At 46.2% G+C, this 23,354-nt stretch overlaps 1 protein-coding gene across 1 annotated transcript in view; it reads left to right on the forward strand.

Annotated features, from left to right (window-relative positions):
* LOC149353759 (uncharacterized) overlaps positions 1 to 22,562 on the forward strand; it is a 273,957-nt gene extending 251,395 nt beyond the window's left edge. Inside the window, exon 4 of the mRNA XM_089577404.1 lies at positions 22,430 to 22,562. Within this exon, the coding sequence (XP_089433530.1) occupies positions 22,430 to 22,551 (122 nt within the window). The 3' untranslated portion in view covers positions 22,552 to 22,562. The remainder of the gene's footprint in view (positions 1 to 22,429) is intronic.
* The last annotated feature ends 792 nt before the right edge of the window (positions 22,563 to 23,354 follow it).

Raw genomic sequence — 23,354 nt, forward strand, 5'->3', positions numbered from 1 at the left:
CACCGATTCTCATGACGTCACTGTTAATCCCATTTCATGGAAGCACTTGCCATTCCCTTGGGATTAACGCTAGGGGATTAACTACGACTTCAGGAGAACCAGCCGATGCCACTGGCTGAAGGGCCTTCTTCGAGGGTCACCGCTGCGTTCTCGAGTTGTATCCATGTATAGTAGCAGACAAGTGAAAAAGCCGTTCTCAGCGTATCAACGCATTTGTATTAATGACGGTCTCCTTGCTTTCATTACAGAATAGTTACACAGTTCGCGATAACGTGTTTAGCTTGAGCGTTTAACCTTTTGTTTATCGCAAACTACTTCTTTTAGTGTTTCTCTCTTCACTGTAGTCCAGCTCCTATCGGAGCAGTGAATCTGTAAAACATTGGCAACTTCGCCTGCGCCCGTTTTATCGAGGGCGCTTCCTTTCTTTAATGCTTACCGCGTGCTTCCACGCAGTCAGCAAGCAGTATTCAACGGCGGTGTTCTTAAAGCGCACTGACGTCCGAGCTGCGGCCGACGCCTGTTGTAGAGCGCAACAACGCGCTCAACCCTTCGAGCAAGGCCCAGACCTGTTCGTGTCGAGGAAAGAGGAGCGCTCGGCATTGCCACGTGGCCCGAGGGTGGCCCTGGGAGCGGACTCTGCCAGCCACTTCCTCATGCATACGTGATCAAGGCTGCGTTGATCTGAATATTCGGCCCATTTCCCCCCTCTCTTCCTGGCTATCCGGCATTAAAATGGGAACTAGTTTGCTCTTGAGGATATCCCTTGCGTGAAGATGTTACGACACTCAATGCGGGCATACACGCTGGCGACGTCAGATAGCTCTGAATACGCGCATACATGCCGACAACGTCAGATAACGTGCGTAAGAGCATCAGGCCTAGTCTCCCGCCAGACAGGAAAGGGTAATACCAGGAATATTACAACGTCCCGGAATTATTACGTATTGCATGATTTGCGACAGCTCAGAGCACTTTCCGAAGCCTTATGGATTGATGTAAAAAAAAAAAAAAACTCGGTACTGGCCAGAACAATTTAGTTAGCCACAAGAAGACACTCTGTGCGTGAAAAAAAGAATTATGACCGTAAAACTGGGAACACTCCCCTTATCGACAAGCTACCGTTGAAGTGATAGTTGTCGGGTTTCAATGTAGTTTAATCGACTAGACATGCGAAAGCATATGTTTAGCCTGGTTGGCTCATGGTTTTGCTATGCAGGGTTGTAGGCACGTCTGACGACGTTACTAGTTCGATAGCAGTATTAGTTGTTGAAGACGACGATGTGCAATGCACAGCGCGAGGCTTTGTTGCAGTTTAACCCGAGGCGTCATCGTCTGCGGCGATAGCGTAGTTCCCTCGCGCAGTGACCTGCAAAGCTGATCTCTTCGCGCTGCCGCGGGTTCCAATTCCTGTCGCGACAATGTTTCTTCTACTTATTCGCTGTTCTCAAGGTCAAGTTTCACAAAAACTCGGTGAGCTGGTTTAACCTGGTAAAGTGGTGCTTTCCCACTAAAACAACGCACTGTCTTCAAGACTAAGACCAATGCCCGTCCAACGCAGGTCGAAAGTTTGAAGCGTAGCTTCAAAATAATTGTCGCACATTTATCTCCCTACTCTCCTACATTCGATCTCTTATTAGAAGGCAGTGAACTTCTTTAAATGAATGCGTTATAGCTGCACAGCTTCCCCGTATCTTGGGATGCAACTGAGGATATTATATGCCTATATTACACGCTTGATGGCTTCAGATTTCACGTCCTAAAACGCCTGTCATGCTCAGCCCAAATGAAGGTACTGCATCAGACGCATGTAAGCATCGGAATAAGAATTTCCCTATGAAAACGTGACGTTTCCTCGCGACTCCCAGGAAATTCAGCCGCGATGTGCTGTAAAAGTTGTAAGTTTTAATCTCTAAAGCTTTACACAGTTGCGTTATGTAGTCACACTAATCGAACAACTGTCGCATGAGTATAGCGATTCATGTGCCCTGTTGAATTTCCTCGATCTAACTCATGCTCTTTATGGCGCTATGCATCCCGAATCTCTCCGTCAGTGTTCCGCCATGCGATTAATAAAGAAACAGGATTTGCTTCTTCGTCTGAGTGCAAACGCTTGCTTGTTAATTTTTAGAAGCTTTGCTCAGTCGTGTAAACATGTGCAGGAGAAAAAAAATGCAGCAGGCCTTCGCCCCACTGAATGCTACTAACGCAGAAATGCAGTGCGGCGATATTTTGTGCGATTTTGTTCGACGTGTTGCAAAACCGTGCGCTTAGCGTGAACCTAGGACGAAGTTGCGCTACTTTGGCTGACTGCGCCTGACACCTTGAAATATTTTGTAATGTTCAACATGCTAATGTCGAAGTTTTCGACTGAATCCACTTGCGCAGCAGAAACATTTGAAAAGTTTTATGGAGGGCCATTGGGTTTGTTGCATGTTGTTTACTCACGCATTTCAGTTTACACCTTTCCCTCTTTTATTTTTTTTTTTCATTGAAATTCGAACTGTTTCACGCAAAGGAAAACTACATATGGTAACTGGACTATGAAATGTTCAGCCTCACTTCGGGAATCAGTTTGGCTCCTGCGAAGGCGCAGTCTATACATCTTCCCGAACTCGTCGTAGACCTGAGGTTTGATTAATCATAGCGACGCTGAAAGTCTTTGAAACATAGTCGATGAGCCAACCGCTACCCCACCATGCCTTCGGCCGTTCGGCGACAGCTTCGATGTTAAAATCTACACACGCAAAGAAAGTTACCTCTCCAAGAGATTACCTTAATGAAGATAAGAAATTCACAACGGCACTTCTTGACGACCCTAGTTACACATATGAGAGAAGCCAACAGCCACAGAAACCAAGGAGCAGAGGGGATTTTCTTAATTAATTTATTTTTTTGTGGTGTTGATCAAGTAAGAATATTACTGAATATGTTGTCGCTTAAAGCTAATTGATTAGAAAAGCAGAAGAAAAAACAACCACATGCCGCCGGTGGGATCCGAACCCACGACCTCCGAATTACGCGTCCGGTGCTCTACCTCTGAGCTACGGCGACGGCTGTCAAACCTTCTGCTTTCGGGGGTATGTATGTTTACAAATAACCTAACCTTCAGAGTGTTCATCAGCGCCACCCACGTTCGTAAGCGGCGGACGTGGAACGTCCTGAGTTACCGCTGGTGTGACGTAGAACGCCATCGAACGGCGAGGGTGGAAGCTGTGTGAGAACCCTCTTATGCTTCCTATGGCGTCAAGGCTGCCAGAACCGAGGCCCTCGATAAGCAATTAAGCAAACAAGGGAAGGGGATGAGGGGCTCGTTATAAATATGAGAGAAGCCAACAGCCACAGAAACCAAGGAGCACAGGGGATTTTTTTAATTTATTTATTTTTTTTTGTGGTGTTGATCAAGTAAGAATATTACTGAATATTTTGTCGCTTAAAGCTAATTGATTAGAAAAGCAGAAGAAAAAACAACCACATGCCGCCGGTGGGATCCGAACCCACGACCTCCGAATTACGCTTCCGGTGCTCTACCTCTGAGCTACGGCGACGGCTGTTAAACCTTCTGCTTTCGGGGGTATGTATGTTTACAAATAATCTAACCTTCAGAGTGTTCATCGGCATGTGGTTGTTTTTTCTTCTGCTTTTCTAATCAATTAGCTTTAAGCGACAACATATTCAGTAATATTCTTACTTGATCAACACCAAAAAAAAATAAATTAATTAAAAAAATCCCCTGTGCTCCTTGGTTTCTGTGGCTGTTGGCTTCTCTCATATTTATAACGAGCCCCTCATTCCCCTTCCTTAGTTACACATAGGCGCAGATGAGGACCATTTTCTCTCTGCCAATGATGATGGTCACTGCACATGCATACCCATATCAATCTTCAAAGCAATCAAGGTGTACAGCTTTTGCCAAAAGTAACCAGGCTGCACGGTTTGATTCTCGTATATTAGAGCTATTATGACAGCCCTCGAGCTCTAAATCTCTGTATGCAAAGGAGAACCCCTGTCCTCACCTTCAAAAAACTTTTTGATCTTTAGGGAAGCCGTGAGAGCTGTACTACACAAATCAGAAACAAAACATGCAGCCTGATTACTTTTGGCAAAGACTGTACATGAGTGTATTAGAGGCTTACATCTTCCTGGATATACTGCTTGATATACAGTCCAACACTGATATATCGAGCACGAAGGGGAACGTAAAAAATAGTTTGATATACCGATAATTCTATACATAAAACAAGGCAGCAAATAGGCGTGGTGCGGATGGTGCTTTGGATCTAGCGACTGCGTGTCATGCGAAGTATAATTCTGGTAAGAGTGCGCTATGAATGGAACATTCGCTCATTAAAATTAACTTGCAGCTGATTTCCGCGAAGCCTTCGGTAGAAAAGCGAGCGAGGCACGGCAGGCGGGAGCCGCTAGCCTTTCTAAAGTTATGTTGGCTTCACCGCATGAGACCGATATGACGTGGAATATGAGTACAACAGGTCGACGGCAGCCCTCAAGCACACCCTGCTTTCAGCTCGTCCCACCACCTGACAGCGCTAGGGCCGCCAGCATGTGCCCAAGGCCGCGCAGCCAACCAGCTTTTGCTCGCGAAAATTGATCGAAGAGTATCGTTAAGAGAAGCGCCACTTGCAGGGGCTCGGCGCACAGTTCGGTATATATCGTACGACCGAAAAACTGTAGTTCGATATAACGCGCGACTTTCATATACTTTTACACAGGATTTTCAAGGGGACAATCAGTATATATATATATATATATATATATATATATATATATATATATATATATATTAACAAAGTAAAATTACTTCGACTAAATATGTCTCCTTTAACGAAGCGTATACTTCGCTATATACTCTTGTAAGCAGTCAAGTACTTCATGCTTTCGCCACCTATATATATATATATATATATATATATATATATATATATATATATATATATATATATATATATATATGAGATACGCCGTAGTGAAGGGCTCCGGAAATTTCGACCACCTGGGGTTCTATATTGAAATGAATTCAAGCGCACAGGAACACGCACACAAGAGGAGGAACACACAGGACAGGCGCTGTCCTGTGTGTTCCTCCTCTTGTGTGCGTGTTCCTGTGCGCTTGAATTCATTTCAATATAAGCTATGCACCATCTAGCCCAAACAGAAGTTTTGTTAAATTACCTGGGGTTCTTTAACGTGCACTGACATCGCCCAGTACACGGGCCTCTAGAATTTCGCTTCCATCGAAATTCAGCCACCGCGGCCGGGATTGAACCCGCGTGTATATATATATATATATATATATATATATATATATCCCGGCCGCGGCGGCCGAATTTCGATGGAGGAGAAATTCTAGAGGCCCGTGTGCTGTGCGATGTCAGTGCACGTTAAAGAACCCCAGGTGGTCGAAATTTCCGGAGCCCTGTAGTGCTGCGTTTTGCCCACTTCGTATCTTGTGGCCTTGTCTTTTTGCACTGGAAATTCGGCACCTATCTATAGAGGCACAGCGGTGTGAGGCGGCGAACGAACGCGGGCCAAGGCCAAGCAGAACGCCATTAAGGTCGGGGAGCAAAGAAGGGGAACAAAAGCGGGGCGAAAAACGAGGGAGAACTAAGAAGGCATCTGGTAGTTAGTATTCGTTAGAGACCCCCACGGGAAGGACAGGGAATGATGGAAAAGGCGGAAGGAAACGATGTGGAAACAAACACTAGCGGAGGGGGAGGACACACCAGAAAGCTGCTTTGGTACAGACCGCGTTCCCTTGAGATTAACTGAATGCGTCGATCAAGCCGAAATACGACCGATGCTTTCAGTGCAGTATAATTTCCTACCACTCTCCCTGCAGGTGCCATTGTGCAACTAAGCGTAGTTTCTTGATTCAAAGTTGCCGCAAACCGCATTGTATTAGTTCGAACTTGAGGTGCAGTCGCAGCAGTTGGATATGTACAGTACTCGCATGCACACAACAGAAAACCGAAAACACAAAGTGCATTTGCAGACACAACACTCTCGTAACTTCTTGTGCTATGAAGCTTTATTTTGCAAGGAAAGCAAAGCCGCGCACCCCTCCCCCAGTCTTTCCATCCACTCCACTTTTTGCCGATCTCGGTCCATAGCATGGGAGACATGGCGACGAACACCAACCCCGTAGTACTTGCGCGATGCCAGGGTCGGCTGAAAAAAGAAGAAAGCGATTGATGCCTCTCCTTCACCCTCTTCCTTCGCCATTTTCAGCACGATGAAACCTGCATGAATAGCGGCTCCCGAGGGCCCTGCAGACTTTGCTGCTTGTCAGACGTACCGAGTATCGCATTACCATTGTATCGCTGACACTTTGCGGTTCTTTGATGCTATCCATTCTTCGATGGTTGTGGGCTGGAAAGTTATATGCGGCTTTGCTGAGTTCCATAGACAGGTGTGTGAAATTAGAATGCTGAAATTTTAAGCAGATAAAGTCGCGGCAGTCTGTCGAAAGTAAATTAAAACACGCACTTCTAGAGAGTAAATTTCTTGGACAAAAAAAAAAAACGCCTTTAATCTCGACGTACCTAAGTTACGTTCCAGCCGGAAGGCGTAGCCAAGCTTAGATCCTGTGACAGGCTAACGCTGTGATCTAAATAAAAATAAAAATTATGGGAGCACTTAATTATCATAATACGTGACGGTGCGTTAGCAATCGGATTTCTTTTTGCTCTGCATTGCTTCTCGTTAACCTGTTATCTTCTCTTGAAATTTTCTTTTATATTTTGCTATGTATTTCTTTACTCATTAAAGGTTCCTTGCTCAGTTACTTTTTTAAGGGAAAAGCCTTTAATGCCTCATCGTTGTCTACAGAAGGCTGTCGACAGAAGGTTGTCAGCAGAGGTGTCACGCTTTTTCTAGTCAGACCAGAAAAGAAGCCTTTGTGGACGATGGGATTCGAGCCACCATCCTTCAGTTCTTCAGCCGGACGTGCTAATGGCTACTCTACTTCCTGCCAACGGATATGTAGTTCGCCTTGTCTAGGACGCTAGAGAGTGTTTGCAGAAAGGCGTCGAACCAGCCGGATGCCTCCCAAACGCCCTCCAGTGTCTCCAGCATTTGAGATTCACAAACAATTGTATACCTAACATCTTAACCACACGTCAGTGACACAAGCAGCAACACCGCGCTGAAGGCTTTCGCCTCACCGCACTTCAGGTCAACAAAGTGCCCCCCTGAATTTTTTTGTACTCTTCGCTGAGTCATTGCCAGTTCTTCCCGTGGCAGCCACCATCCGGCTTCTCGATGCTCTCCCCTACAATTGGTGAGGGAGATTTCCCTCTTTCCACTTTGGCATCCTTCAACCGTTGCATGTGGAAAGGAAGATTGCGCTACGTCATTGGACGCCGGAGGAGACTTTTTCTTCACACCGGGGCTCCCAATGCCAACGTATTAAAATAAATATAAGTTGAGCAAAGGATGGTAGGCAGGGGGTAGTTGCACATCAGTCTTTGAATCCTATCCTTACTTGAAGTGGGTGGGCGATACTTTGTATACTTTAAAGTGCACGCAACAAGCCTGGAGTTTACTATTCAGCACCCTAGAAAGCCTCTTATAAAACGCGCTGCGAAGAAAAGAAAGAAAACAGCTTGATTTAGGATTTGTTTGTGCGCTGAGGAAGCGCTCAAAGCTACATGTGGCTTTCCTGGCAGTCTTCCTAGGCGTAATTATGTCTTACGGTGACACTTTCGGGAAAGCGTCTTTTTTTAGGTGGTACGCATACCGGGTAAAACAAGGTGTTTAAAGATGGTGATTTTCTTTATTGCGGAGATGAGCAGTAGGAAAGGATAATCACGATGTTGTTTCCATGGACACCTCACGCTGGCCCCCTTCCCGCTCAGTAAATGTAGGTTGTGAAGTTGGAACTCTAATCTCACGACACGAGAGCGACCAGTTATCGATGGCTGCATCAGAGAGCCAAAGTACTTCCCGTATGCAGATGTGTTTTGTTCACCTTGATCCGCCTCTTCTTGAAAACTGGCTTAAACGGACAATGAGGACAAATAGAAGTTGACCTATATAAAGAGGGTGCGTGTTTCGATCACAGATAGACCACACTCGCCGAAAGCGGAGCTTGCATAAGCTAGAAAAAAAAAAAAAACGGAACAAAAAGCAGGTGTTTACACCACCGGCCGTTTTCGCAGCTAAAATGCGTACGTCGACGCGGAAATTTAGCATCGGATCCAGAGGCTATGCGCTACAACGTCAATCCCTTTCAAACCGATGGCAACCTGTCCTTTTCGGCAAGAAAGTCACGAGTTTGAATCGACTGGCGGGAAGATTTTAAAATGCGGTTTCATCGCCGTTAAATGCGTTTGCGGGTGGACAAACGGCAACTGAACTACAGAGCAAAATAATCAAGTTTTACTGAAAAAAAAAATAATTGGATGAAGTCATTCGTGGCGTCCTTTAAAGGACTATAGACACCTAATTTTATTGTGTGTTTTCTTTCAAATGATGTTTTAGATATTAGAATGCATGGGTCACCGCGTCATTTTCGCTACGACCGCTAAATAGTATACAATTGAATTTCTTCTTTCATGCTGTTTCGGTTCGATCAACCGAACGATGACTGTGACGTGTAGTTGATGTTTAAGTCATGTGACACAGGACAGAAACGGCAATATAAATGCTGATACGTTGTTTTAACTAACTACGACACTTAACTCAGGCTGCTTGAATAGCTAGAATTACAACAAACGACGTATCCGAAATATGTTGTCATTTTTTTTTGCGCCTCGCGCGACTTAAACATTAACTTCACGCCACACCCTTCGTTCGGTTGATGAAACCGAAACCGAAACAGCATCGAGAAGCAATTGAATAACAAGTTATTTAGGGGTCTTAAGGGTCTTAAGCAAGACCGCGGAGTGCTCCGTGTATACCAATGTTAGCGCGTCGTTTGAAAGAAGAAAACACGCAAGCAAAAATTTTGTGTCTATAGCACTTTGCAAAAAAAAAGAAAGGAAAAAGCAGGGCTACCTCGATTAGCTACTGCCTGCAATCACTGCAGTGGAGACAGTGGCCGCGAATAACCCTTTCCGGAATCAGCTCGGCGGCCGCGCGGCGGGCCGCATGACCCAAAAGTCACCGCCGTCGGCTACGCCGTGGCCGGCATCAAGGGGGTACCGTCTGCCCCGGTCACCGTGGCCCAACCCTCCGACGCAGCCGCTCGCAGCCGGCCCCGAAGCTGAAATTCGGCTTCTAGATAGCGGAGGAGGTCGCCATATCTGTTTACACATCCGCGCCTGTGTGCACAGGCGGTGTGAGTGAACCTCTCCCGGTTTGTGCCGTGCCTCCCTGTGCAAACCGGCAACACGGGAAGGAGGTCACCAAACACACTGGCAGTTTATTGCTCAACAATGCGTGCAAAATGTTTCCTTCCGATTAAGACGCTGACGAAAACGGCTGCTGTGCTGCAGCGTCCAATTAAGGCGCTCATAATTTCTGCTGTCCGCCCGAGTGCTAGACGTGAGAGCGCGGTATTTTGAAGCAGCAGTGGATGCAGATGGAGTAGAAGACGATAGCAGCGACAGCTTCGGCACATATCCAGTGCCATGCACGGCACATTTTTTTTTTAAGGCATTTCCGTGGTATCAGCTGTTGCGGCACTGCGAACGGCAAGTGGCGACGCGCCGTAGCTGCTGCGGTTTCATTTAAAGGTGCGGGTCATGAATAAAAAGGCGCACATCTCCTCCTTTTTGATTACGTGAGATGTTTGTACCATGACACTTTCGAGTTATACAACTCAAATTGGCTGTTTGGTGGCATAGTGCTCGTTGAAGACAGGTGCTGAAGAATTAACGCCGCGGTTACGGTAATGAAACGAGAAATTCAGCTAGAGCTTGTGGACAATTTGGACATGGCGATGTTGACAGTCGAGAGCGCCTCTGGGAGCGTAGAGTGCCAAGTTGATGGCAACGGTGTGATTTGGTTTGGTTTGGTTTATTGGGTTTTAACGTGCCAAAGCGACTAAGGCTATGAGGGGCGCCTTAGTGGAGGGCTCCGGAAATATCGACCACCTGGGGTTCTTTAACGTGCACTGACATTGCACAGTACACAGGCCTCTAGAATTTCGCCTCTATCGAAATTCAGCCGCCGCGGCCGGGATCGAACCCGCGTATTTCGGGTCAGCAGCTGAGCGCCGTAACCACTGAGCCACCGCGGCAGGGCGGCAACGGTGTGAGGTGCGGAACCATGGACGATCACGACGAGAGCCACTGTATATAACTAAACGAATTGTTCCTGAACTGCTTGTGAAGCACCTACATGGCTTCTTCGAATTCAGCTTGGCTCCTACGACACCCTGCTTCAGCTTTTGTGGCGCGCACTGCAGGGCTTTGACACTGGAGCCGCCTTGCCCCATCTTCGGTGGCACATACTGCAGTGTCTCAAGGCCGACGGCTACTGGGCTGGCATTATGCGCCGCGCAGGCTCGCCTCTTCTTTCCTGGTCTTTAGGGCTCCGTAACGCTTGTTCATCAGCAGGGTATATTGTCACGAGGGGCCGGAAATCTGGGCAATAATGAAACCAAAATAGGCACGCATTTAGGCCGCAAGATATCTGAATGTAGGCGCTTATAAGCCAAATATGGGCGCCTTGTGTAATACTCGATGTTTATTATCCGAAAACATGATGTAGGCATTTCTATTAAAAAATACTTTCAGCCACTGAAAACTGAAAGTCTAATAAGAAAACAAAAATCGCTCATTTCGATTGCTTCGAGCTGTTAGCAAAACAGAGTAATAAACGATCGGCTAGTCCAATACGGAGCGTTCGCCGTCCTTGAAGCATGCCACATGAAAGTCACTCTCAAGATGTGCAACTTGAAGCACCTTCTTTTTTCAGTGAGCGTAGGTTTCAAATTTTTAAGTTTTTTTTTCTAGGTAATATGAGGTTAGTGGCGGAAACTTAAAACATGAGAATTTATGGGGGTTCGGGCCATGGCCGTATCGTCTCTGCGTCGAACACCCTTAGTTTGGCGTCGCCGGCGGTGGCTCAGTGGTTATGGTGCTCGGCTGCTGACTCGAAAGATACGGGTTAGAATTTCGATGGGGGCGAAATTCCAGACACCCGTGTACTGTGCGATGTCAGTGCATGTTAGAGAACCCCAGGTGGTCGAAATTTCCGGAGCTCTTCACTACGGCGTCTCTCATAGCCTGAGTCGCTTTGGAACGCTGAACCCCATAAACGAACCAAACCAACCTTAATTTGGATAGTCTCAAGGCCCCCTTTTCTTTCTACCAATTGTTACGTTTTTTGTAAAAGCATTAGCGTCCTTCCTTTCTAGTCCTCTAAGTGGTGCTTATACTTGTTCGACTGTATTCAATAATTCTATCAAAATTCCAACCTTTTTCAACAATGTTAGCCTTTCGTTTATTGCAGAGAAATTCGCATTGAAGCACGCCAGGCCGCTTTTCACGTTCCCTTGTTTGAACATGTCTTTTGTTTTCTTCCCACACACACGGCTTGATCCTTGATTTTCTGAAAGACAGGTTTTACCACATAAGATGCCGCGAATAGTATGTTGCTGCGTTTATCAATGTTTGCCCTCAAGCCTAACCAGGCTGTCGACGCAAAAAAGAAAATAAAGTGACGTAGCAGGGAAGGCAGCATTTCTTGACAGGGATTTAAGGCACAATTTTCTTTTGTGCTGGACACTAGAACATCAGCTTGAAGAAAAAAGAGCCCATTCATTCGGGATACTACGCATTGTATAAAGAGTGCTGGTCAGATGAACCATCTAATTATACAAAAGCGTCAGTCCGTTTCCTCGTTTCCTGCCTTGCAGACATGGGGCGCTCCCTACGTGGCGAACATAAGTGCCTTCTTGCACTAAATATTTACAAGCCACGAAAGCTGCAGAGAATAATCAAAAGAAACGTTTTATAGTTGAATGGCTCACCTTTTCGATAACGTCTGCGTCGAGCTTCATCAGGGCTCATTGTTCCGATAATGAAGTTTACCACATACCGTCCAAGGCGCAACAAAACCAACTGTCCACTTTTAGAAATACTTAAGCAAAAAAAAAGACAATAAATGAAGACAAACAAAGACGCTCGCAGGTATTACTACCAACTGTTTTGTTGAGGCCAGCAACAGTAAGTGCTCATATACGCAAAGATGGGCCAAGCGCAGCGAGAGACAAAACAAACAAACGCTAAATACATGCCACTCGACCGCATTATCAACAAGTAGTATTCAAAAAGCCGCACTCTCGAATAAAGGTTTGACGAAAGAGAGCGTATACAGTCAGCAGATAGATTTGTTTATGAAAAGCTTCTAGCAGAAGCTTAGCCTTTCCATTCGCGCGCCCGCCTAGAATCTTCGTCTCCTGAAATATTTCTCTACGCGCGCTAACGTATACGAAGTAAAATGCGCCCAGAGATGAGCATTTTTATCTTTCCTTCGTAGATTTTTGGCATCCTCTTGTAGTCCGTCATTACTACAGCGCCCAGTGTGTCCTATGTGGGACTTGCCACATGCTAACGATTTGTGGTAAACCACTCCTGCGGCGCAGTTTACGCAGGCGTTCTCATGCTACTTTTTGCAGCCTCTTTTCCCCTAGTCAGAGATTCGAGGGAAATTTTTTGAGAGCTTGCTGGCGGCTGAAGCGTCCGCTAGCGCCTGTGGTTTCAGCTACTGACACCCTAATGTAGTTGTCGCCAATTTCTTGTCTGATTTTGGCGAGAGCATTCTCGCAGCGCTCTTTCACGTACCGCTTGCGGAGCCTTGATTCGTCTCGAACATGCTGCTAATTGTAACTCTCAAAAAAGCTCTGGAGGTCGCTGTTAGTCTACAAAATGGTACATTCGACGCCAAAAATGCTTGGCACAAGTTTCCGCCAAATGACGATTGCTCTGCTGTTGACCCACACTCCAAGAGAACTGGTTCTCTCGGAAAGAGTAGACCGGCTGCTGCACCCTCTCTAGCAGCTGTTTACTCCACAAAAATTGCGTAAGGAGGGAAACGTATCTTTCGACACACATTGGAACTGCCAGCGCACCCTCTCTGGGGCTAAAAGTAGCTCGAGGATGTTTACTTTCCTCGCTTGTATAATGCAATGGAGCTATGTGGTGCCCTATGAGCTGAATCTCTCCCAAAACGCGTCCATCGCTCAATGTGTTGGATGTAAATAAACAGATCTCCTTCCGAGCCGCAGGCAAACAGTGACCTAGCTGAGCAAGGGCTCTTAATAAGTACCGTTCACCGAAGGTATGCACTTGCCCATAAGAGCTCGAGAGGGGACTATTTTTTAACTTTCGCAATGTTTACTTATTTATTTATTTATTTATTTATTATTCCTCAAAGGTCCCTTTCGGGACATTACATGAGGGGTGGGGATAACACGAAAAAAAAATATTATACATTAATAAGAAAATGGACAAAAATTACATTGATGAATGCGCTTCCTCGATGGTGTTCTTGAAAAGTCGGTGAATCATGATGGTGGCCACTTCAGCAGGGAGGTTATTCCAGTCACGGGCAGTCTTTAAGAAAAATGATTGCTGGAATGTGGTGGTATGGGCACGTTCAGGGTAAACAGCGTTCGGGTGGTTATGGCGGGAAATGCGATGGATACGTGGAATTAATTGGTTGGTTTCTGTAAAGTTGTGGAAGAATTTATAGCAGAAAACAGTTATAGCACGTAGTGAAGTGAATATATTTATGCCCTTCGAGGGTGTTCATAAATCTTTTTTAAAACAGCGACCATATCAGGAAAAGCGTTTCGCAAAAACGAGCGACGCCTCTTTTCAAGGAAAACACTTCCACTAAATTCCCCATGACCATCCATATTCGGCGCGGAACACCAGTCTAAATACTCCGTTTCGCAGGGCTACTGTTATGTGAATCTTCGATGTTAGTGCTAGTTTAGCTGCTCAGTATTTTTATTGCAAAGAATTACGCAAGAGGAGGCGGAGGATGTCCTCCCTGCCAGGCGTATGCCTCAGCGCAAAGCATTACAGTCCAACGTTCTCGCGCAAAAATTTTCAGTATTAAAAAATTGTAAAGTACTGTTATGGAAATATTGAAAGTAATGGTAAATTGTTCCGACGAGTAGGAAAATCTTACTTTTAAAGTTTTCCCACCGCTCCCATCGAGCAGTTAAGACTACCATAGAAAAACAATGGGGAGCGCTTCTGACGATAGCAAGAACGTTAATAACAAAAAAAAATGCAAGCCTATCGACGGAAGATCTGCGGATATATTGATTGTTAGAGTGAAATCTTATAATATGAAAAAAAAATTGCGTTCATAAACTCTTTCATGTTCAAAAACGGTTTTGTCCAGAATTGTTGGGTATGATGAAAAAGGCATCACGACGCTCGAAATCAACGAGAGGGGGGGGGGGGGGGGGGGGGGGGGTGCTGCCCCGACCTCATGGATGCGTCATTTAATCGCCACTGATGAACAATGGCGGGCGCCCAGCCACTGAATTTCGCTACACTGAGCGTCTATGGACTCTGTACTCGGCAAAAATGGGCACAACGGCACTGGCTGTTCTCGGGCAGTCGGGTTAACTTTGTCGCTATGCAGGAGACCAAAGTAGAGAGTGATGCGGCCTTTTTAAGCAGATTAGAATGTTTGCGCGTCACTCTCTGCGGGTCTTTCAGCGGGTTTCCTTACAAAACATTTTTTAGACAGTCTATAGATTCTACAGACTCTCAATAAAGAAATCATAGGGAACAGTCTACAGGCGATACAAATGCAATGTACAGTCTATAGACAATATATAGATTGATGGTCATACACGTTTAGTAGACTTTTCTTTATAGGCAGTGTAAGGGATCGGTAGCGTTCGCGGGGGTTATTGGAACGCGGCTGGGGGCACTCAAAGCGGAGCGTCTCCTTTCTTGGAACGCGGCCGCTCGCGAACGCGCCGGGAAGTACGGGTGTCCACCCGCCCCGCGGAACCGATTCGCGCACGTTCTGGCACGAATGTGTATTTGTGTTTGTTTTTATTTTTATTTTGTGGTGGAGAGAACGTTCTACTCCGCACATGCTGGCACGACCGTGCGTTTGTTTTTCTGGAAAGGGTGTTACCCTACGGTAGTTGGAGGGCTGACCATGCTCTCGATTAGCCAATGATATGAAGAATGTAGAATGATTGGGTGCTACGGAATGTGGGCCGGGCCTTTAGGGCTTTAAAACTGGGCCCCGGAGCCGGAAGCGGGGTTCTGGGCTAAGGTGAGATGCTACGCATCTTCGGCAACGCCGAGTAGGGGCCTCCCCTAGTGTTAGCCAGATCCACCTTTTTGTTGTTTGTCTTTTTGCCGTTGTATCTAACTTGTATATTCTGTAAATATTTGTATATAAATCTCCAGTTATTCCCTTTCTTATCCCTGCGTGTCAACACATCTTGAGACCGTCTCTGACGGGGCACCCATGGTGCGAAGAAATAAGCTTCAGTCTTCGAGTTAAACCAACCGTCTCTGGCGGGGCACCCCTGGTGCGAGGAAGAAGATAAAGAACCTGTGAAACTTTACTGGCAGTCTATAGACTATGAATGGACAAAACGAAATATCTCAGGAAGGCAATAGAGTCTATTAGAAGTCTATAGACTGTAGACCATTTTTGTAAGCGTTGTCTTCTGTTCCTCAAAAAGAGCATCCCCTAATCTGACCTTTTATGTCGAGTAGATACGGACCGGGATTCATAAGTTGCGGCTGTCGAAAGTATCACTTGTTGTGGCATTTGACCAACGTTTACGCTTTTAATGATAGGGCAAAGCAAATAGTGGTATTTGAAAGCTCAAGTGGTCTTCTTGAATCTGAACGACACGTTGTTTTGATGGGTGACTTTGAATGCGTGCGTTACCGTCCTGCACAAAGCATAAGTAGCGATCGAATCGCACAGTGCTATCTTGTATCCCCGAAATTGCAAGACTACCAGACACTGGGTTGAATAGGTCGACGTCCTGCTCTTACAGACGTATAAAAGAAAATTCGAATGCCCGTCTGGACCAATTCTACGTATCTTCGGCTCTCCTTACCTGACGCGTCTCGTGTTGCGTAAAGCCACTGTTCACGCCACTGTTATTTTGTCTGTTCGTGAACGCATCCGTCCTAATGTTCAAACCACGATAAGTTCTTTAGAAGCTCAGTGCTATGCTGATCGGCGATGGGGATTTTAGAGCGCGCGTAAATTCAGTTTTCGAGTGAAGCTTCTCCGGGAGCGCGCATTTAAATGCAGGCTGAGATATGTTTAAGCAGGAAATCTGAATCACAGGAAATGAAATCGGTTGTGTAACCAGTTTCAAAATGCTGAAGTGCCGCAGTTACTGGAGACCCTTTATAGCCTTCACTATCTTGAATGTGAGGCTCCTGGCTCATAATGAGAGGACATCGTCGCTGGTGTTAACTGCTAGATTCAGCAGTTTGACGTGGAACGCCATAGGCCTGTCCGTATTCGGCCCCGCACCAATTACGCCTTGCACTTGGATCATACGACGCCTCAGACCTTGCTTCATGAGCGCCGCCGTGATGCGGTTTGTCAGGCTCATACCAGCCCATTACTGTGGTGGCGCATGGGTAGCAAGCACGAATTCACGTCAGAATTCAAGAAATACAACGCGTCTATGTTTACTGACCACCTCTTCCACCGTTGATGCTGATAAGGTGGCGCATTTTGTCTACCTTGTGAAGGCCCTTTCAGACGATGAGTGCTCGACAATAAATGACCCTTTTACTCTAGCAGAAAATAGAGTATGCCGTTGATAAGTTGCAACTTTCAAAGACGGCTGGGCCTCAAGGCCTCTTAGAAGAATTTCACAACGCTTTTGAATCGTACCTAAGCCTTGTTCTGCTTCAGGTTTTACGACCGGTCTGCATATTGTAGTTCAGCTTCAGTCAGTCACAAGAAAAGAACCGATGCCAAAAAGCACTGATAAAGAAAAAAATCGGCATGTAAGAGGCTATAGGTCAATTACGCTACCTAATGTAGACTATAACATATTGCAAAAGTCTTGGTGAACCAGCTACAGCTTTCAATGTCGAGTGTTATTGGGCCTCACCATGGAGACGTGTAGCTTGAAGATGCATTCCATTCAAACTAGCCGACATGTTTCCGAAAACTCTTGTTGTTTTGTCGTAATTTTCTTGAACAAGTGGCAATGATCCATGCCAATGCCAATCAATATATCCACAGATCTCACGTCTGCAGGCTTGCATTTTTTATTATTGAAGTTTTTGTAGCTGTAAAAAGCGTTTCCCATTGGTTTTCTATGACAGTCTTAAGGGTTCGATGCGATCGATGGAAACCCTTTAGAAGAAAGTTTTTGCTACATATCAGAAGAATGGAGCACAGCCTTCAATATTTCAAAAAGAGTATCTTACAATTTTCCAATTTTCAAAATACTTGCACGCGCATCGGTGCAACTCCCTCTCACCCTGCTTAGACCGACGTCGCGAAGCGAAAACTTGCACCTATAGTACTGAAATTCCGTATTTAGATGTTTACAGATCTGCTGAAAAAGGAAGTATTTGCTTAAAAACCGCCAAAGAGCAGCAAAGCACAACAATTCCTTGTTTAGATGCTAATATGAATATTAAGACATACGGTTAAATTTTCGTGCCATAGAACCTGTCACAGGCGGCCGCCGAGCGCCGACGGAGGCGCTTCACGCAAACCACTGACGAAGAAAAAGAACAATATGGAAGAGCTCGCAGGCGCCTAGCGACGACCAATGGGCAGCGTCTTCGCCTGCCATTCTCGCAACTTTCTTGCCCCTACTGTGTGCGCCTTCACTCGCTCTTTCCTCCTCTCAGCTGACGCTGGCGACGATGCGGCCACAATTTCGGGAGCTGAGTCATTAACGGCTATCACTACAAAATGCAGTAGGTAATATTTGTGCTGACCACTGACATCACTTCTCACTAAAGTGTGTTCACATGGTGACTGTCCGCGGACAGACGGCTTACGTCTAACAAGAAGCGCGTTCGATGACGGAGCATGCTAGGCAACACAGCAGTGTATACAGGGTGCCCCAGCTAATTTGATCCATGATTTAAAAAAAAAAAAAAACACGCGTTCTTCAGAACTGAAATCGTGTGGATGTTGTTAGGGTTTATCTCAAGTTACAGTACCATTTTTTTTCGCTCGTCCTATTTGAATAATTAGTCGAGGTAAATAAATTAACTTTTCAAATATAGCTTGAAATGTTCTAGCGTCAATAGGAAAGTTGTGGAGCTCCACAATATTGTCCAGGCACTTTCAACGAGATAGACTTAGCGTGGCCGTTTTTATTCGGGAATATAGAAAGCCTGCGGCGTTTAAAAAATACCACGCGAAACGCGCTCCGTGCGTCCGAATGCGCCGCGATTACAGCGCTCTCATCCGTGCTTTGTAAAAAACATCACTGGATTCGCGCCTTTCGAGCTGCCCAAGACAGGGCTTCGCGTTGCGTTTGGTTCCAGGATAAGCACCAGTGGGTACGGGCGGCAGTTGAAAGAAAGCGCGGCTCATCCCGTTTCTGCGGCGATAATTGCCCTCTCACGTTAGCAGAATGCATGCGTAGGAACGATGACAACCTAATGAGTTCGAATTTGGGAGCAAGACCCCAACAAGCAACGACGCATATAACAAGCCTGGTAACGTCGCGTGAATTACGCTGAAAAACGGGAGCCGCGCCTCCTTTCAGCTGCCTCCCGTACCCACTGGCGCTCATCTTGGAACCAAGCACAACGCGAAGCGCAGTCTTGGGCAGCACGAAAGGCGCGCAGACAGAGACATTTTTTACGAAGTATGGAGGAGAGCGCTGTAATCGCGGCGCATCCGGGCGCACGGAGCACGCTGTCACTTGGTATTGTTTAAACTCCGCAGGCTTTAGTTTTTCCCGAATAAAAACGGCCACGCTAAGTTTATCTCATTTAGAGTGCCTGGGTTGGGCAATATTTGTTGAGCTCCACAACTTTCCTATTGACGCCTGAACGTTTCAAGCGATATTTGAAAAGTTAATTCATTTATCTAGCCTAATTATTCATATATATATATGTAAACAGCATTTGGGATGCACGTTGTCCACAGAGTGTTTAAGTGACAGTTATGACCCCTCTCATAACCCTCAAATCCCTACCCATCTACAAACTCCCCCCCCCCCCCCCCCCTAAAACAATTGAATGCGTTTATTATTGTTTCGGCTCCTTCTTGCTGAAGCAGTGATGAAGCTCGCCTTCAGGAGCTAAATATTAGAAACACAGACGTTTTCCCCTGCTCATAATACATGAGTAAAAATCGCTCATCTGTTGCGGAACTTAAAGCCATTGTTACGCCAAATATAAATGAACGTTCCCTCCAATCACGCATCAGCCGTCGATGCGAGGCCGTAAGGAATGGTGGTGGCAATATTACTCACCTTACGCCCATTCTGTTGTCGTAATCTGCGGGTTTTAGACCAGCGTGCAAGCTAAGTTTGATGCACAGCATTCATACATGTATATTTAGAAAACAGTTCCTATCTCACGGGGTGGGCCAGGGACATGTACCACTTCCTATATGCTGAAGACCGTAATACGCATTTATAAACAAAGAACTGGTGGGGTTTCAACAGTGACGTTCACGTTATGTGCGACAGGAGGGCTTAGAAATCGTCCACAAACCTATGTTTTATGGGTATGTGGCTAGCGCGGGGTCACTCGCAGAAGTCCACTTGGTTTTTGGAATGAAGTAACTTGGAACGCTGTATAGGACACATTCGCTGAGCTCTGGCTTTCTCGCAACAAACTTTAATTGTGACCAAAAGCCTACTTCCAGCTTAACACTTGGTGTCCGGTATGAGGCATAGCGCAATTCGAACAACAGTGTAAAAAATGCCAAAATGTAGAACGTTAGAAATGTTAAAATGTAAAGTGTCTGTTACGTTTTACATTTTAACATTTTTAACATTACCTCCACTGCGGCACATCTTTCCTCCTTTCTTCTTTCACTCCCTCCTTTATGCATTCCCTCAAGGCGCGGTTCGGGTGTCCACCGAAGTATGTGGACACGTCATTTCCTTTCCTCAAAACCAATTTTCAATTTGTCAAAATGTATGCTAAATGTAACATTTAAAGATGTTAAATGTATCGGGCGTAGTATATGTAAAATGGGCAAAAAATATTTCTTTAAGCATGTTCGTTTTACTGGCTTACTTGTTACTGGCAAACAGATTATATGGCTAAGAATTCACAGTGAAATTTTTTTTCTTCATTACGATATGAAGAGAAAAAAAAACTGCCGACTAACTATGTCTGGAAATTGTATGAAAGTGAAAGTACGCAAGTTCTTGTTTTCTTGTTGCAATGAACAAACTTGACAGCGTTTCCAAATAAATGTACTTGGAGAAAAATTCATGCACGGGCCAAGAAGAATTGCAATGGTTATGCAATTTCTTTGAGTAGGCTGTGCGCCTTGCAATTCTGCAGTTTTTTTTACAAAGACTAGACGTGTTCGGCCCTATTTGTTGACACTATGATAAATTAAAGGAAGATAGACAAGAAGGAAACCGGGCACGTCACGTTTTTTTTTTTAAAGTATGCCGGGAACAGTGCGGCAAGTGTGTGTATAATCAGGTGATAGCAATTTGAGACAAGTACTTGCGTACGCTAGCTAAATCCTTGCTTCCCTGCAGGTGATGTGCCGGCAAGCATTTTAAGTGCTATTGAATACAAGCGCAGAAACAAAACAAGGAAATACAGAAAAAAACATCAACAAAGGCCTACACGATAGGAAAAGCTAATAAGCAATCATTTTGCTTGCTGGCGACACCTCTAAAGTTGCCGCGAACAAATGTCGGTCGAATGCTTCGGACGTGCTTAGCCAACGCAACGAACGTTTAGTGTTTGTTGTTCCTGTTGCGTCATGATATTTTTCGCATTGGAAGCAAACACTCTTTCCTTATTTCGCGTTTCCTGCTGACTTTTTTATTTTCCTGCTTGCTGCTTGCGCACTGCTTTTACAACATCGGCCTTTCATTTTCAAGCAATAACCTCTCCGCGGAAGGGCATAGTGTGTTTTTACGAGTCCGATAAACACCTCCGCTATATTGCGCTATACTCACTCATCCCGTATCCACGCGCGAGAAGGAAAACTCGCCACGCTAGCGCAGCCCGCAGACTTCATCTGGGCTTGTAAATACCGCCCTGTCGTTGACTCGACAAAAACAAGCACCGTGGTACATCGACCCGCTCCACGGTGCGGCCGGCGGGCGTCGCGTCTTCGTTCGCTCACACGCGGCGGCGACGGTGGCGCCTTTTAACCTGGTTACCCAAACGCCGTCCCTGACACACTCACTGTGGCCGAGACGCTTGCGCAGGCAGATCGGAAACCAGTTCAGCATTTCCGCACCCCGTTTCCGCTCCGGGGCCGACGAACTCGCTGCGAACCGGCAGCCGCTGTCCCGGCACCGTGCTCGCGGTTCGTGTGCGCAGCGGCCCCTTCGGCGGCATTGTGTGTCAGCCGGCGTCCGCCTTATAGTCCAAGGTGACGGAGGCGTGTAGTTCACAGCGTAGCGATTGCGCAGCCTGCATTACGGGCGGGTCACTGATCTGGGGCGCCAATTTATGCCCGTATACACTGTGCACTCCAAAAGTCTCTCGGACTCGGTTTGTTTTCTCCTTTGTCGCAAAACACCCCCTGCAGGAGTCGTTACGTCACTGCAAAGGTTCCTGCCCTCCGCACGCAGGACTGAGCAAGATCGACGCGAAGAAGAGCATTTCTGTAATTTCAACACGGCCGCTCGTTTATACTTGCGTTCAGGGATGGCGAACTGTTGTTTGCGTTGTTTTGCTGTTTTCCATTGTTCCGGTTTGTGCTGACGGATTGGTGGCGGCCGGGGCATTTCCTGGCGACCATTTGTAACTACAGCCCAGTTTCAGGGAATATGGCCCCCACGACACTGACCTCTTGCAGTGTTCATCTGTGAGCCACCAGCGCTTTTTGTGTAGGTTTACGACCTCCGGCGCTATACACAGGTGAAACAACGCCGCTCTTTGAACGCGAAGACGAGACGCCACGTAGTACGCTGCAGTTTCACGGGATGGTTGTCACGGAGTGCAAGAGATATTAAAACAGATCGAATAGTTCTACAAACGTAATATGGTCAGGGGCAGAAAACTCCGGCTAATTTCGGTTGCGTGACTCAGGTAAGCATCGGGAGTGGTTGCGAAACGACGAACATTGCAAGGCTGCCGGTGCTTGAATGCAACCCGCGTCGGAAAGATTAAATTCATATCTGCGGAAGAACGATAAAAAAAAAGAGGTCGTCTCTCACTGCGAGCAGGAAATGAGGGGCTATAAGAGGGTGTTGGTGGACTAAGAACAGCGGAAAACTAAACCGTACCGAAATCGGGGTATTATTGCTTTGCTATTTTCGAACGCGCCGCAATCCTTTGTCGACTAATGCGCAAACATTCCGTTGCAGGGTCCGAGGCAGGACGGAGAAGTAGAAGCTCGTCTCACCAGCAGCATTGGAACGCGGGGCCGCCTAAGGAGGGAAACCGAAAGGTGCCGCAGAGCACTGAATGGTGTACGGAACCAAAGTAAACAGACAGACTAGAAAGAGGAAAGCATTGTAGATGTTCAAAACACTCGTGAGACCCGAGTTTTTCAAATTTTTGGCTGGTCAAGTGGGGATGCAGGGCCGCAGGAACCAATTAGAAGGTGGTCTCCAGGGCTGAAGGAGTTTGCTTTGAATGATTATTATTATGGCACGAAAGCGTACCTCTACTTTTCGAATGTTTTTGTGTTGCCAACACAAAGGTCACTCAGAAACTGGCTGTCTAGATTGCCAGTGACTCCCGGTATAGTTCGTTGCGGAGCAGATGTTGCTAAAATATTAAGAGATTGTAGCAAGGCTTGTATTTGTGTCAACGGGCATACGTTGTAAATAACAATATGATACCTGTGGAGTAATATTTCTAAGCAGCTAGATAACACGCACATATCCATCATATATTGTCACGTCAGTGGTGACAAGGAATAGACATGACATGACAGCGTGTTTTTTAAAAGCTTGGTTGCATTTACCTGGGACATTTGGTATATACGTGCATAGTTTTGAGAAAATGAAAGGCGCAGTAACTGTCTCATTCCTCGGTGGACACCCCAACTTCGCAGTTAGGAAAGAAGGGAGGTGGTAGTGAAAGAAGAAAGGAAGGAAGATGTGCCGTAGTGTAGGGCGCCCGAATAATTTCGACCACCTGGCGATCTCTAACGTGCACTGACATCGAATAGCAGGCGGGCGGCTTTTGAGTTTTGCCTCCGTTGGAACGCGGCCGCCGCGGTCGGGTTCGGACCCGGGTACTACGGCTCAGTAGCCGAGCGCCCTAACCATGGAGCCATCGCGG

This window comes from Amblyomma mixtum, chromosome 3 (genome assembly GCF_055824585.1).
Source record: "Amblyomma mixtum isolate Tamu chromosome 3, ASM5582458v1, whole genome shotgun sequence".
In the NCBI taxonomy this organism is placed as follows: Eukaryota; Metazoa; Arthropoda; class Arachnida; order Ixodida; family Ixodidae; genus Amblyomma; species Amblyomma mixtum.